Below are 16368 nucleotides of genomic sequence, written 5' to 3'. Positions count from 1 at the left end.
AAACTGTATTCATCAAATTTAACTCTCTATTTTCGACCAAATCCTTGTCAATGGGGTAAAGGGGGAAAAGATAAAACTAAATATGAACATGTAAATCAAACAGTATCAAGTATAAATGATCTGCATCATCATCATCCACTGAGATGGCAGTTTCCTAATTAAGGAAAATGCCCTAATTGGCTAATTACTTTGTCAAATATGGGGAAACTTTCCAACGGGCCTAAAATGTAAAATGTCTTCAGTCATCCCCAAAATTAAAAAGTACTCAAATTCACAATGCTGCCACAAGCAGCAGGGCAACGACACGGAAAAGAACCAGCTTCCCTATTGGCGAGCCCTCTTGTTGCTGCACGAGGGACACTTGTACTGCTTGATATGCTCGGCCCTAGCAGGGGTGATCTTCACACACTTTCCATGGAACCACTTCTCACAGATGTCACAGCAAATCCAGAACTCATCTGATGCATAGTTCTCCCCACATGCCCCGCACAGTGTGTCCCCGTGCTCCTCCTCATCTTCCTCATCATATTCATTGTCTTCCTTTAACAGACCACCCTTCGAAACTTTGGCCTGGGATTCAGAGGCTCGTGGTGGTTCAGAGGCCCGCTGCTGCATTTGTTTCAACAGACGCGACAATATTGCAAACCGCAAAGGAAAGCCATCAGCCATCAACGTATAAAAAACCAAGTCAATAAACAGAAAATTACCTCACTACTAGGAATCATCACCACACCAAGTCAAATAACAGAAAATAACCTCACTCTGGGAAGTTCATGAAATGCCACACTTCAATGAATAATCACTTGCTCTAACTGCAAATCTACCAGCTACTTGAAAGAAAAAAAGAATACATATTCTCTTCCAGATATCATTCCTGACGAAAACAGTGTCATTAACAACAAAAGGCACTAACTGATGTGACTAAATTCCAGTGTTTAGATGTTGGAACCATACCTCAGAATTAAGCTCAATCCAGGATCATCTCTCTAGGGAACCAGCAGTCTTCTAGGGCTGGGAATGCCTCCAGTGGTTAGAATTTTGATGGTTTACGGGTTACCAAGAGGCCTGGAAGGTTTTGGCCAGGCTTAGGGTTAAAGGGGTTTAGGGCATTAAAGCTTAAACCTTGCTGTAACTGAGATTTCAGATCTGGGGTTTAAGTTTAGGGCTAAGTTGATGGTCATCAGGGTTTGGCTGCTGCTCTAGAGGTTGAAGATGAACTGCAGAATTTTAATGAAGAAGATTTGAGTGCAGGAAATTTTGTAATACTAGAGTTTAGGTCTTTAAGCAAAAATAAGAGTAGGAATGGGGTAAGGGTTAAGGTGCTGCTGCTATCGTAGGGAAGGGGGAAGAGGTCGGGGATGCTTGCAGGTGCAAGGGAGTTAGCAAAGGAGGCAGGAAGGGGCAGGGGTATGGCGTACTTAGGTACTTAGTGGGAAATGGGGGAATGCTGCTGGAGTTGAAGAATTACTGATGTAGCTTGAAGACAATGACTGGAATCTCTCTCACAAGGCTGCCGCAGACCTCCCAAGGAAACCCACTACTTTGTTTCCTCCAAACTCTCAATCAATATTTACTAGGACTCAACTTAGGAAACCAACTTGGTTTCAAACTAACACTCTAATTTTAACTCTTACTTGACTAAAGACTCTAATTCAAACAAGGATTCTATCATACTTACTCTAGAAGGATCCGATTTGGAATCTAAGACTAGATAAGGAAACCTAACAACCAGCAGGCTGAAACTAGTGGATTCCCACCACAACCTAATCATTTCCTAACGAGAACTATTAAATGTCTCACAAAATAATGAGAAAAACAAAAATGGATTTAAGGTCCTAATAATAAGCTGGACTCGATGACACCCTAATCTTGGACTCCACGAAAATTGACAAAATGACCAAAATACCCCTGGTTCAATTAGGAGCCGTAGGGTTTGGTGCCAGTAACCTTAGGCCATGTGCTGTCTCTGGGAACAGTTTACATTACATACACAAACCTTTCTATGTTTGCTCAGACAACAAGATATAAACTAATAGCATATTAATAAAGGACCCACTAATAAAGGTCTCATCCTTTTCATGATAGAAAATAACCCAATTAGGACAACACTAGCTTCTGTCTGAGAAACCTGTACCAGGGATTAAAATTTATGTACTCCCAACCCTTCCAGGATATAGAGACGAGAAGTAACAGAAGAAGAAAAAAATGCTCCTAAAATGCCCATGATTTGGGAAAGATAGACACACAAAATGGCAAGATCAGTAGCTACAGCTATTGCAAGGTTATAACTAGAAAGAACCAGGACATAGGGATTATCTCTAGCTGTCGATATTGAGCTAATACTTGGTATCCAGACAATTTATATGACATTCATGCATTGACCAGGATAAGTGAAGATTCAAATCATTCAAAGTTTCAGATATGGACACACCCCCACGACCAGACTATATTTCAACGTAGGTATACCAATTCATGCAAAACTCACAATGAGGCAGGCGCCTACCAAGTATCTGATAAATAATAACACCATATAAGAAAATAACTCAATTCATCCATCACTATCAAGAGAAGAATCAGGTAGAAATCCCTTTTTACCGGTTTCAACATTGGCTTGGATTTGTTGCTACTATGATTAGAGACTGAAGTCTTCTCCTTCACTGGTTTTTTTGCAATTCCTGACACAACCTCATATATCGTCGGGAGATCATTTATCATACCAAAGAGACGTTTCCTGTGCCAAAATATCCAGCAAGACTTAATTTCATATAGAAAAAATATGTATTAACTATAAGGACCATTAAGGAATCTAATATCAACAGCAAGAAGAAAAGATACATACGGGTAAAGTTTAATCTACAATTACAACAGATTCGAAATCCAGGCAGATTGAAAGCTCATATAAAACACAAAGATACATCTCAAAATTTGTTCTTTACTTGCAGTTGAACCATAGAACATTGATGGAATCTCTAAGCTGAAAGAGAAAACTAACTACCATGCACATTGCCTACATAATAACAGCCCAGTTGAAACTAATGAGGAGACAATAAAAATTTAGCAATCTTGTTGGAATATGGTAATAATTAATTCCCCGAAGCAAGATCATATAATCTTCCTTGACAACAGAAAGTTCTACATGAAGTTCCAACCTTTTTCCACTTTCTAATCCCTTCTCAAAAAGAAAATTTGTCTTCTACCTGAAGGTTCTGCATTTCAGCACCCTCAGACCCCACCCCTAGGGGCCCAACACGTGCCAAAAATATGTTCCAGGAACAGTGCTAAACTCCAAGGAAATACCATGAACTGAGACCTGAAAGGAATGTCAAAAGAGAAACATCCCCACACACCAAAGGTAATGTCTTAATTGCAAACATCATCACTGATGTCAAAAGTTGGTGTGACTGAAACAGGAGTTCAATCCCGAAAAACCATCCAGCATTTTATGCATAAAGATAAATATGTATTATTATGAAGTTTTACAAGAATGCCACATATTCACATCACTGCCACCACCCCTCCGTCGCAGAGCAAAAAAAAAAAAAAAAAAACGCCAGCATCAGTGACACAATGCATGAATCTATTAGATAAGTAGGAAAAAATCATCAAAGAATGAACTTGGCACCAAAAAATGGGGCAGGTAACTCCGAATACCCCCCCCTTCAAAAAATTAAAAAAAAAGCTCCAGCATCCATAAAATTAAAAGAAAAAAAAAAAAAATAAAGATGAAAGTTGGGATCTCATATAGCATCAGCCACAATATTTAGAATCAGAATATAAGAATCAAAGCCAATACAACATCAGCTAACCAGATTCCAAAAATTTTCATTGACAATACTACAGAAATTGGGGAAAGACCATAGTAAGGAGTCGAGGAATCAAAAACAAGCTACAGATACAACAGATTTGTAAGCAGGTAATACTAGATGATGCGAGGATATGATGCAGTATTACCATGGTTGGACTGATATAATCAGATTCGGAATGCAAGCCCCGACAAATACTGGCCCAACCCAGGCTTTGGACCAACAAGCATTGGTGTTTGGTAGGGATTTCTAAGCTACATGGGCTATCTTAGTAATTCAATTCTCTTTTTCTAATACTTAGCTATATGCAGGAGTTTTCAACTCAAGTATTCTATTTCATTCTTAACTTATTTGTTCAGCCGATTTCATTTTATTTACATCATCTAATCCATGGAAGACATCGAATAGAAATGGATGTATTTCAGTTTGAAGTATCAGTTATTAGAGTGTTTCATGTCAGAACCCCCAAGAAAAAATATTAGTGTTGATGTGAGACCAGATTGTAAAATCCTACCATTCTTCCTTTGTCCCTCAAAAAACCCAGAGAGTAAATACTGGTACCACATCAGTGTGGTGCAGAAGATTATAGCAGCTAATCTTGGTACCACATCAGTGTGGTGCAGAAGATTTTAGCAGCTAATCCTGGTACCACATCAGTGTGGTACAGAAGATTATAGCAACTGAATTCCAATATCTTTAGTCCATAAAACTTATGGATGCATTATTAAAACACCAATGTGAAGTGTGAACAATGAAGGAACAAAGACTGGCAAAGTAAAAGGGTCATCTAAAGGTTGTTTTCACATGTCAAAAAACAGCTCAAAATTGTTCGCATGTCAGTAATAATACCTTCTCCAATAACCATGCTTTATTATCTTTATACAACCCAAGTAATCACTTTAGGTAAATTTCAGTTATGCTCAGAGGAAATATCCCAACACTCTGATCTTGGATAAGAGTAAATCCGCATAATGTTCTCATGCCATATGTTAACCATTGTCTAGGGGGCAGCCCATGTATCTAGAGATCACAAAGAAAGCCTAGTATTCTAGTTTCTGAAATAAATAACTGTCCAAGAGGACTCTACTCAAGATAACACTCTTAACAGCTAACAAGTGGACCCCACAAGATCCCTATAAAAAACTACTGATAGACAACTTTCAAACTTGTCTCCAATGGGCCCACAACTAATTAATATTTACTTCCAGTAAACCCAAAGAATTAAAAGTGCATACCCAAGATATTAAAATCACACCAATTTTTGGAGTAATCTGGGAAGAATGATAAAGTCGATGTGTAACCAAGGACAGGCCCAAAAAAAGAACTGGTAGCATATAAATCTCATCTTAAAGCATTCATTTGCAACACAAATAAACTCCATTCAATGACAAGCTATTAAATCCCACACTAAGCTTTCACCTTAAACTGGAAAGAAGAGCTCCACAATTAAACACAGATTTCAAGATCTACATAACCAAGCAACTTTAACAAAAAAAAAATGAAAGATATTAACAAACCACTACAACGGACCATAGGGAGGACTAGAGAAAATCATCAGCATGTATGTGTCATAGATTTATGACACAAATATACTACCCTGAAATACTGTTACATCCCACACTATTATTTCTGCTTAAATAGGAAACAGAAGTCCGTAACTAAACATGAGTTTCAACAACTACATTACCCATCAACAACATTAACAAGAATACTGGAATAGATTAACAAATTACACATGCATGTACACACACAAAAAAAAAAAACACTCAAGCCAACCCTTCAAATCAACTAAGGAAAAACCAGAGACTATTCCCACTAAGCTGCATTTTTACTGGCTGAGAACAACAAACACAAACAGAAAACCATCCAAACTTGATAAGGAAAAGGTGTACCTGTCATTTTTGTCAAATCCAAATCGAGCACCAAAATAAAATGCAACAGCAAGTAACCAAGCATCACTATGAACTGCAACCAAAGACAACCAGTCCTTTTCTTGCATTCCATCTCTAGCAAAGTTAATGCCCAATGCAGGCTCGGGAAGCTCAGGAGGCACCTCCTCTGCAGGTAAATTGACTTCCCACTGCTCGCTAGGAAATCCATACAGGCACAAATTCTCTTTCTCTGTAAAGTAAGGAATTGGTAACAGAAAATGAGAGTATTGCATCATTGATAATGAATAAGAAAACAGCGACCAGTCTTTTAAAACAAAATAATAGGATGAAATGAAAATCCTAAAGAGGAAATCAAGCACAATCTATTGGAAGGAAGAAAAGCAATTATCATAAATCAAATCCTACCACAAAATAAAAAGGCAACAACAAAAAAAAAATTTTCAGATAGTACAACTTCAAAATAAATTAAGTTTAAACATTTTAGGCATGAGTGAAGATCATCCCCGACCACCCGCAGAACAATCCCTCCCGCTTCCAGCCTTAAACCCAATATCTTCCTCCAACTAGTGTTCTCTGTAATTGTGTTAAGTAACTTAATAGATTTTCCTTTCATCAAAAAAAAAAAAATAGTGTTCACTATATCTTATCCTATCCAACTAGTCCCCAGATCTTCAGTAAAATATTCATGCCTATAAACTACTCCATCACCAAACAACATTCCCTCACCCCGACCTCAAAAATACTTCCTTTTCCGTCACACCCGCCGCCCCCGAAATTTAGGGAGGGTGGGGCTGAGGCAATTCACGTAACCTCAAAAATTGGAAAGAAATCATTGAACTTCAAAGTTTTGCTCTATAATAGATATGGAAGTCAATGATAAGCTGTATAGGATTTGAGTAGACCACTCTTGCTCCAGTCAATCACTCACCTTCTACTGATATGATATTAACAAACAAGGATAGTAAGGCCCAGGGTCCACCAACGGTCAAACAGAGAATATGGACCAGAATGGGATCCATTTTGGCTCTGTCAGGAGCAAGAGAAAAAAAAAAAAAAAAAAGTAAAAAAAAAAAAAGCAACATTAGTATAGGAATTTGTAATATCGTGATAATATATTTAACTCCAAATCATTTTAGATCAAATCCCTTGGATGTGAAAAGAGATTAACATATGTAGTATGAGTTTAATGTAGGTTACTAAATCATAATTATAATCTTTAAATCAATTTCACTTCAACTCCCTTTCCTTACATTCTGTATACTCCATCCAAACAAAACCTCAGGGGAAAATTAAGTGATATAGAAAAAATGCTTCCAAACCATCTGAATATGTCTCCTATACCAGTACTAATCAAATTATGCGCACTTTCAAGAGATAAAATTTTCAAACCGCACAATTTGAGTACCCCCTATGGATGAAATGGAGTAGCACCATTTATGTAGTGTCCTTAGTAGATTAACAAGTGAACGCCCCATCATGGAAGGATGAAATTTACATTGCTAAGATGGATCCTAGATTATAGTGATGTAAGAGCCCTCGCTTCCACTATTGATAATACAATTGACGTAAGCAAACCTAAGAATATTTAAGCCTCATTCTATAAAGTGGACAAGCACTATCAGTAGTTCTTATCAACAGTCATAGGTTGGGGCACACATATGACATATTAGAGAAGTTGCTCATTTCAGTGAATACTGAAACCAGATTACAAAGGAGCTTCATCCTCCATGCATTGAACAATGTCCTGCTGAGATGTCTGAGATACCTTGGTTTTCTAAGTTTCAAAACAAGACAACAGCATCTGCTCAAGATCCAGGCAATATCACACTACTTCACATTAATTGTAAATTTCTACTACTGAATTATGTCAGAATATAGCTTATTAGTACATTGTAGGCTACTAATAGAGGGTTTGAAGTCAAATTCCTTTTTGTACATTGACATTTCAGAATCTGGCAGTACCATTCAGGGTAAATGACCCAGAATAGGCAGCATACCAAGTTTCAGCTCCTAAATAAACCAAAAATCCTCCACAACCTGGCTGTGTGTTCAAAGAAAAAAGAGCACCAACTCACTTAGATCTCGGTTTCCTTTTCTATTTTAATTTCCGTACTTCGAAATAATAATCTTTCATCCCAAATCATGTCGTTTAATATATTCATCAAGCCAGTCTCCATTTGACTGATCTTGTCGTGGATTCTTACCACTGGATGTAGCATCCCAACCGTCTTCTTATGTAATCTATAAATCTTTATTTTCAGCTATTTGCTGTTCTCATTTCATTAAATGCTGTGATTATATGACTCTCTCCCTCCCCCAACCCAAAAACAAGAAAAAGATTTTAGGGCATGATATACATATGCCATCTTACTAATCTATTCTAGTCACCGTACGAGATGTGATATGCAACATGTTTTCCTCATGTTGATTGACCTTGGCTAGTCATATGTGCTGTGGGAAATGGACGTAGTCTCAGAAGACAAAAATACCCCATAGGATGAACCGAAAGCTGAAACTCAGAGGCAAAAAGGGCTTGCCAAAAAACACGGAAGGACAGTATGGGTATCTATAACAAGCATGCAATCTCTCTTTTTTTCAGCTCGGTGCCACGGTGGTCAAGTTGTGCTGCTTCAGTGATATGTAAGGAGGGGTTTGCTACGAACAAAAGGAGATAAAGATTTAGGAATAACTTTGGTCCCAAAACACGCATGACCAATTCGACTATGTTCAGACACTTACCGCAATCATGCATTTGTGAGTAGTGTCACAAGGAACAGAAAGTCTAATGCACTATTCTGGAGGAAGTACGGTTTAGAAACTGAAAGTGGACTGTGAGATTGGCTTTCATTGGTTGGAAGCAACATGAACCCTAGAAACAGGAGTCCTGAAGAAGATGACATGATTTCCATTTCATTAATATTGCTACTAAAAGCAAGTTCCATTGGTTTTTCTAACTACTAATTATTGGTTTTTCTAACTTTACTAATTAAAAAACGACAACAAAACTAAATAAATAAATAGCCAACATAATTCATGACTGGCACAAAAGAAGGTTGCAGGAATCAGGCACGACCAGAATGGACATCAGCCTTCCGGTTCAAATCAGTTGACTCTAGACTGCTTTCTGAAACCATTCAGGGAATGCCATGACTAGTCTCAAGGCTACAAAAAGAAAGGAAGGGGGCAGGATTGTGATTGTTTGCGTCAAGGTCCAAAAACTCATTTCAATGTTTTGACCAAGTCAAGATACCGAAATTTTGGCTAAAGCTGGTACAAGATTGTGCCAGCTTTTGGTTGATGGTTTCGTTGGGTTTTAAGGCTGATTTTGACCTAGTTTATGGTGGATGGCCTATTTTAATGCCAATACACATTTTCAAGGTTAGTTTTTACTAATATTTAACATAGATTGATCTTATTGGTTAGCACATGCTCAGTTGTATGCAGATGATACTGGATGTTGTATTCACAAATCTAAATATGATTGAAGCATAACTTGACATAAATGAGTAGCAATTTCAATTGATAACCAGAAGACATTGAAATTTCATTAGAATGTGCATGACAAACACATTAGACATAAGTAGAACATCCCAAAAGTAGTCAAATCTCAATTAAAATGTACAAATCAAAATTTACAATTATAACCCCCTGAAATTCTTGAAAGTTTACCGAGATTTCGGCGAGATTTTCAATATTTCACTGAAATACTGAAAGTTCAACGAAATCAACTGACTCGACTTCATTTTGCAATTGTATCTTGTTTTGGTGACCTCAAGATACCTGAAAATTTTCCTACCATGGTTTGTGTGGTAGTAAAACCCCACTTGGAACTTGTCTTCCAAATACGGCAACAGCAAAGGGGTTGCATTGTATTAAAATTCAACTTAGAATTGATTCAAATAAACTCTGAAACAATCAGGGTCAATTCCAACTAAATCTCATGAATACACAAGTTATACCTGAAAACACTCATACTGGGTCCAACTAAGTCAGTTTCAGTCTAGCTGATACCAGGACAAATCAAATTAGAATTAAAACATTGAAATCTTGTTGGAAATCTGAACTGTTAAGATTCCCAGACAATCAGACAAGACCAATGAAGTTTTCCCCATCAAGGTTGTCAAAGCACTAGGCAATTCAATACATTAGATGGTCATCCAACTGATCAGATAACAACACACCCGCGCTTCATCTAGATACTTTTGTATGTTTCAACGTATTCTCGCAAGAATTGTCATCATCTCAATTGTAAATCATCCAGAAAGCATAGCTGTCACAGCATCGCCAAAGCATCAGACAACTTGGTCGCCTGATAAGTGTTGCTTTGATTTTAGACACCCCCCCCCCAAAAAAAAATGCATTAAGCTGCTGGGAAGATATGGCAACTATGTCAGAAAAGTTGGAAACTTTACTTACACATTAGATGTCTACTCATGTCCCTTTAGGTTATAATAATATAGAATATAAATATATTAAAATTTTGAAAAAAAAAAGAAGAAGAAAAAAAACTACGCAAAAAACTTAGTACTTATTAAAGAAACGGTGGCTGAGGACATGCTAGATGGATTCTACCACAAATACTAATTACATCACAAAGTTTAAGGTAGTTAATATAGAAAATATGATACACAAATACGATACTAAAGGAAGGAAGGAAGGGAGAAGTTGAGGGCATTCTTGATGTTGATGAATTCTAGAAATAAAGACTCAAGAGCTAGAAAATGATGGAGCAAAACTACTCGCCCTCTAGAAAAATCAAAGAATTGCAACTTTGTGGCTGCCTGTTCTTGACGAAGCTGAGACAGCTTTGAAAAGGGTAGCAGCAAAACTGGAACTCAAACAGATGTGCTCTCACCTCCTCTGCCTCCTCCTTATCGATAGTGGTGTAATATTGGCCAGTCCAACTCCTCTTCATCACCAGCAATTGTTGCAGCTGCTCCTGCTACTACTATTTCTAATACTTCCATGGCAGCAACAATGGTGCAATGGTAGCCACTGCAACTTTTCTTGATCCCAGTAATTGTTGCAGCTGCCACTGCTACAGCTACAAGCCTACAACTATTACTACTACTTCAATATTATTATTCTTTGCCCTCCCCTTCCTTCCATGTCCAGCTTCTTCTAATTAATGCGCAGCTGTTACTACTGATACTGTGATGGTGATGGCCATGACAGAAAAACTTCCTTCATATCGGGGGTGGAGGAATCAAGTCATGTGCATTAGCACATGCTGCTGAAACCAAAGCACCTTGAGCAAGAAGGCAACATCTTGCATTGGCTTAATTTTTCTAACAGGATCCAAAGCAGTGTCTAACCAACAGTTTGAAAACTACAGTCTCGACTTCAATTAGTTTTATCATGTACAAATAGAGAAATAAATATTAACTATACATAAAAGAATTGTAAAACCAACTATAATCCTGTATATCAATATTAAATTCCTGCAATGTTTATTCTGCTGAGAGAATAAATCTAGAGCTGCTTGTCCCTGTCCGACTATCCAACCACAAAGGAACAGAGAAAACCTAGCCAGAGATTTTCTTCACATTCATTCCTCCTTTGCAAGCTATGTAAGCACTATGCATGTTCCTACATTTGTTACTGCAAGACAGATTGATAATATAATAGGGAAACACCTACCATATGAGACTAAATAACATATAAACATTGAGGAAGAAAAATAACTCAAAATGATGAAAAGTTATCCATCAGATGAATGTAAAGATGAATGAAGAGTGACCAAACATTTCCTCACTTAAGTTATAATGATGAAACAACACAAAATGATTCCAGATTTCCTACTTTTTAAACATGAAATTCACTGTCATTGCTCACAACTTCAGATATACAATGAGGTTCCTACCATAAACAAAAGCATAGGAGAGAAGTCCAGAGCAGCACCTACTAACATCATTCAATTGAAAAAAAAATCAACCAGCACTTCCACAAGTAACCTTGGTGCGATAAACAAAAGTTCAACTTAAAAAGTTCAGGAGCAGGAAAAAAAACAAAATAGGACGGAAAGAACATCTATAGTGAAAAATACACGCAAAAAAAAGTGAACCAATAACGCAATCAACCACTAATCCGAAAAATCAAGCGTACTAAAACTTCCATCCTTAATCAATAATTCCTATTTAACACACATGCAGACATTATATACCCAAAAAGGAAAGCGAGACACAACAAGATATACAAAAACCCTAACCAGGATCGCACTGCTGAAAGAATTCTTCAACGTCTGCAAAAAAAATCAAACCGCAAACACATTAGGGTCGGCTAGAAAAGAAAAACCCTACATTAAAAGCGAAAAAATAAATGAACAAATCCTTCCGGAAACGAATAACAGTTGAAGAAATGTGAAGAAACGCAAAATAAAATAGTACCAGTGGTGAGAGCTTTGATCATGCCAGCCCTTCGGCCCTTGAAATCCCTAAAAACCTCCTCGACAGTTCGAGGATTGTAAGCTCCAGGTCCTTCCATGGCTTCAAAACCTTCTTCGAATAAACAAAAGGATGGCAAACAAAAACAAAACAAAAAAAAAAAAGACTCAACGAAACGCAGAAGAAGAGATTAGAAACGAAAACTCTTCTGCTTTCAGCGGTTTACGTTGAGATTTGAAAGCAGAAAGAGCCAACCCAACATGGGTTCACTTCCGAGTTAAGAGAGAGAGGAGTGAAATAGAAAGGAGGGAAAAAAGGGCAAATATTTGACCTCTCAAGGAAGTGTAAGAGCGAGTGGGGGTGAGAGTGGGTATAAGTGAAAACCAATCGGGAGAAAGAAAAAGTTTTCGAAACGAACAGATAAAGAGGAGCAGACGCTAATGTGAGCTGTTGGTGTTGGTGAGAACTGTGATTCTCTGAGAAGCGGATTTGCTTTATTAGTGACTCTTTCGCTCGTCCCGTCGATGGTCGACGATTGCTGCGCTGGCGCTTTTCCGTTCGAACTCGGAGTTCATCTATCTGGAAATTTTGATTTAATCGGATTAATCTTATATTCCAATCGAACGGTTACAAGAATCGATCTCGCTTTCCTAGCTCTTTTTCTGAATTTTTGGCTTTTTATCTTTGGTTCCTTTCTATTTTCTTTTTCTTTTTCTTTTTAGATTACCATTGTTAAAGCTCTCTGCACTGATTTTTTTTCCTTTTTTGGTATCAGGGTATGAATTGATGATACCTTACCAAAAAAAGGAAAAACTAATGATGGTTTTTTTGGAAAGACTGATGGTCTTTAACATTTGTTATCTTATAGAAGGAATGTTTTGAAAAAAAGTTTGTACTTCCATGTCATCAATATAAGAACACACACAGTTTTCTCTATTACAAGTTCAGAACAGAAAAAAGAAATGATGTACATCAGCTTTAGTAAGCCGCAGCCTTATCAAGCAGGATTGATTAGTCAAATTCCACTCCTTCAAGGTCAGCTTAATTACATCATCGTCAAGAGAGACTTGAATCCATGACTCTTTGCTAGGAAGTGTGGGTCATTGAATCATTGCCAATTGAGCAAAAAAAACTTATAATAAAAACTTAATAATCCTTTAAAAGGTATTTAACATTGAAATTTCTATCACCAAAAAAAGAATTTAAGGTCAACTTAGAGTTGTTTGGCTGGTAAGACCAACATTCATCAATGAACAACTCGTAAGTTCTAACTATTTTTTTTTTTTAAGAAGTGGGTTTGACCTTGTTGACGGCATATGTAATATCTTCATGGTAAGCCTTAAAATTTGTTATTAGCAAAATCGGTATCCGAATCCAATCCGATAAAAATTTAAAAAAGGCATCCGAATTCAAATCCAAAACTTTTTGGATATCCAATAATAATCCATAAGTTATCCGATTATTGATTGGTGATTATCATTTTTTTATTTTCGATTTCTAATTTTGATTACCAATTATCATCAATTTTTTAGAGAAAATAATGTTTAATACTTTACTATAACCGATAACTACCGGTAATAACCAGATAATTACCAATTACTAGTTTCCAAATCCGATTATTATTCTATTTTTAGAGGAAAAAAATGTTGAATGCTTTACTATATCAGGGTATTATCCGGATAAACAATTATCTGAATTCGAATCCGGTGGCTTATTAGATGGATACAAATATTTTTCCGTAAGAAAAATTCCAGATACGGACACCCTTAAACAAATATGAATGTTAATTTTAACTATCCATTTGCAAGTCTATCTTTCAAGGAGTGGACAAAGCTCAACCTTCCTTTTATAGCATCCCCTGTGATCACTAAAAATACCACTCCATGGGCAAATGCTTTGCTCTTTAACTCTTGCATCCACGTGGAGCTTTTAGGGCACCCTCTGAAAGGGTTAGGGTTCTCCACTCCGAAGAGCCCATCTTCCTCCATGGTTTATCTACTGTAGCTGTAAATAACAACCATGCTTCAATGATGGACATCGTATGCTTCTTTCCCAGCTTCCACCCATTACCAGAAATCTTCCTTAGATGTGTCCTTATTCCACCATAAACAAAGCAAGTAAAGGGTAAAGGTGCACTACACATGCCATTGGTTCCTCCCTCGCCTTGAACTTGCCGTCTGTAAGTAATCTTGTACCCATTCATTGTTGTTATTAAACCAGACTCTACAATGAGATGGAACCAGGTTATACCAAATCCCTTTTGCAGAGCAACATTCCCTTAGAACATTGCTAATGTCTTCATGGCCTTTCAGGCAAAAGCCTAGTGCTCATTTTCCATGAGTCGTATCTTCTTTTTCTTTGCATTTTCCATGACACTAGCATTGAAAACATAACCTACATTGTCAACAGAACCGCAATTTGCATACAAATCGATGACTACATCATAAACATGCACGTTTGTGCATATTAGCTCGTCCTACAGGAACGCATGGATGGTTTTGTTCTTTGATATTTGTAATTTTGAAGTTGTAAGGTGCAATGCGAAGGCACGAATAAGTTTGCTTTTGGATATCAGTGCTTTCATTGAAGACGGAAAATCAAAGTCAAGATTTCCTGAAGTTTTTAATTTACTTGTGTTGTTGATGAGTAAAGTTTGTTTCCATGATTGCCTTGAAAATCATAAACTCTTACGTATCATCTATTTACTTTTGTTAGATGTATCATCTATAATTTTATACGTGTTAGGAAACTTGATAATCTAACACATAGAATCCAACCCCTCAAAAATGAAATTTCCATATAAAGATATTGATTGTTATTTGTTATTGATTGTAATCTAATATTTCAAAATAAAGTCTTTGGTTTTTTTGGATATGAAGTTCATCCGGGCCAGCTTGCGCGCAGCACGATTTACATCCTCAATGGAGCTTTTTTATATTGCTCCCCCCCCCCCGGTCGGTTTTGCGCTTTAACATACCACCTTTGGTTGTAACCTAAGAAAAGCATTCTTCTTCTATTTTTTTTATTTATTTTAAAGGTACATTCTTTTTCTAACGTACCTTTAAACTCCCACAAAATAAAATAATATTGATTACAATCTAACACTTCCATATAGAGTTCATGGGTGGACAAGTCTTGAATGCAATCTAATCTTTACTAATCTTTACATATAATGATCTTGGTTGTAATCTTTAACCCTTCCTCCCCAAATGGAAAAAAGCATGAAGTATTTTTTTTTAGGGTTTTTTTGGGTATAAACACAGTTGACTCAATAAAAATAAAAATGTAGAACACACTGAAAGTTTTTTCACTTTTCAAATATTTGGACTATTCTATCAAAATCCGAGTAAGTGAATTGAACTTACACAACATTCATACAGTTACAAGACATTACTTCACAGAGAAAGGAGATGTTCAATGAAGGCAATGTCCTGAACCAAATTATGACATGGTAATGTGAAATTCTTATGTGTTTGGTAACGTTTATTTTTTAGGAGACTAATTCACGTATAAAATCATTTTACATGTATATATATTGACAGATCGTTCTTTGTTTAAAAATAGGCAGTAGAGATGCTCTCAAGAGATTTTCATTGTAGGGACCATCTTATCAAATTTTGATTCCCCTTACCAAACATGTTTTATATGTTTTATAAAAATTGTTTGTGTTTTTTGGTCGAAGTTTTATAAAAAAATTTCAGACTACTTTTTTCTCAAAAAAAACAAAAAGAAGAAAAAGAATGAACCATTTTAATAAACACCAGCCACTTTTTCTATTCTTTGAGTACAAAAGAGCACCAAACCTCAATACCTGAGGCATCCTTGTATGCTATTTCATGGTAGTTCGAAGGAAAATTTTCATCCCATGAGGCTGCGTTTGTTTGCTGGAATAAAAGTGGGGTGGGAAAATTCTTGAGAAAAATTTAGATTTCTTACTTTTCCTTTATTAGGCTGCATTTGTTTGCAAAGGTGGGGTGAGAAAAAAAACATGTAGGTCCCATGTGTAGTGAGGTAAGGGAGAAGGAAATGAAAGGATTTTGTGGAAAAGTGATAGGGGTGGGTCCCTTTTTTACTTTTCCCAACTTTCCCACAAAGTCCCACCAAATATGTGGGGTTTTAAAATGGCATGGGGTGGGAAAGTTGGGCTGCCACATAAGCAGACATGAGGACGTAAAAAGGGGATCCTATCAACTTGTTCCGACCTAGGATAATAAGCTCATGAACAATCCATAGATATTGATAGAAAATAAATAAGCACTCAAAACAAGTACATGTTCGAGCATCATTGAA

The 16368-nt window shown here is 36.7% G+C and overlaps 1 protein-coding gene across 1 annotated transcript; it reads right to left on the bottom strand.

Moving 5' to 3' along the window:
• Positions 1 to 183: 183 nt before the first annotated feature.
• LOC149021540 (PHD finger protein ALFIN-LIKE 4-like) lies at positions 184 to 12570 on the bottom strand. The gene is made up of 5 exons (XM_089149761.1): positions 12082 to 12570; positions 11904 to 11936; positions 5696 to 5924; positions 2596 to 2731; positions 184 to 609 (listed from the first exon to the last, which is right to left on the bottom strand). Exons 1-5 carry the CDS (start codon positions 12176 to 12178, stop codon positions 325 to 327), a joined length of 780 nt encoding a protein of 259 aa, XP_089005887.1. The 5' UTR covers positions 12179 to 12570; the 3' UTR covers positions 184 to 324.
• Between the last annotated feature and the right edge of the window lie 3798 nt (positions 12571 to 16368).

Source organism: Hakea prostrata, chromosome 3, assembly GCF_041222555.1.
Source record: "Hakea prostrata isolate BN-2017 chromosome 3, UWA_Hpros_2, whole genome shotgun sequence".
Classification (NCBI taxonomy): Eukaryota; Viridiplantae; Streptophyta; class Magnoliopsida; order Proteales; family Proteaceae; genus Hakea; species Hakea prostrata.
The sequence above is the reverse complement of the archived record's forward strand: the minus strand, read 5'-3'. Positions and strand labels throughout refer to the sequence as shown.

Bases quoted from the DNA above. Each gene is read 5' to 3' on its own strand.
- LOC149021540 (XM_089149761.1), bottom strand. From the start codon at position 12,178: ATGGAAGGACCTGGAGCTTACAATCCTCGAACTGTCGAGGAGGTTTTT. The intron at 11,937-12,081 runs GTACTATTTTAT...TTTTTTTTGCAG, and splicing joins GATCAAAGCTCTCACCACTG to ACGTTGAAGAATTCTTTCAG. The intron at 2,732-5,695 runs GTACACCTTTTC...ATTTTGGCACAG, and splicing joins GGATTTGACAAAAATGACAG to GAAACGTCTCTTTGGTATGA.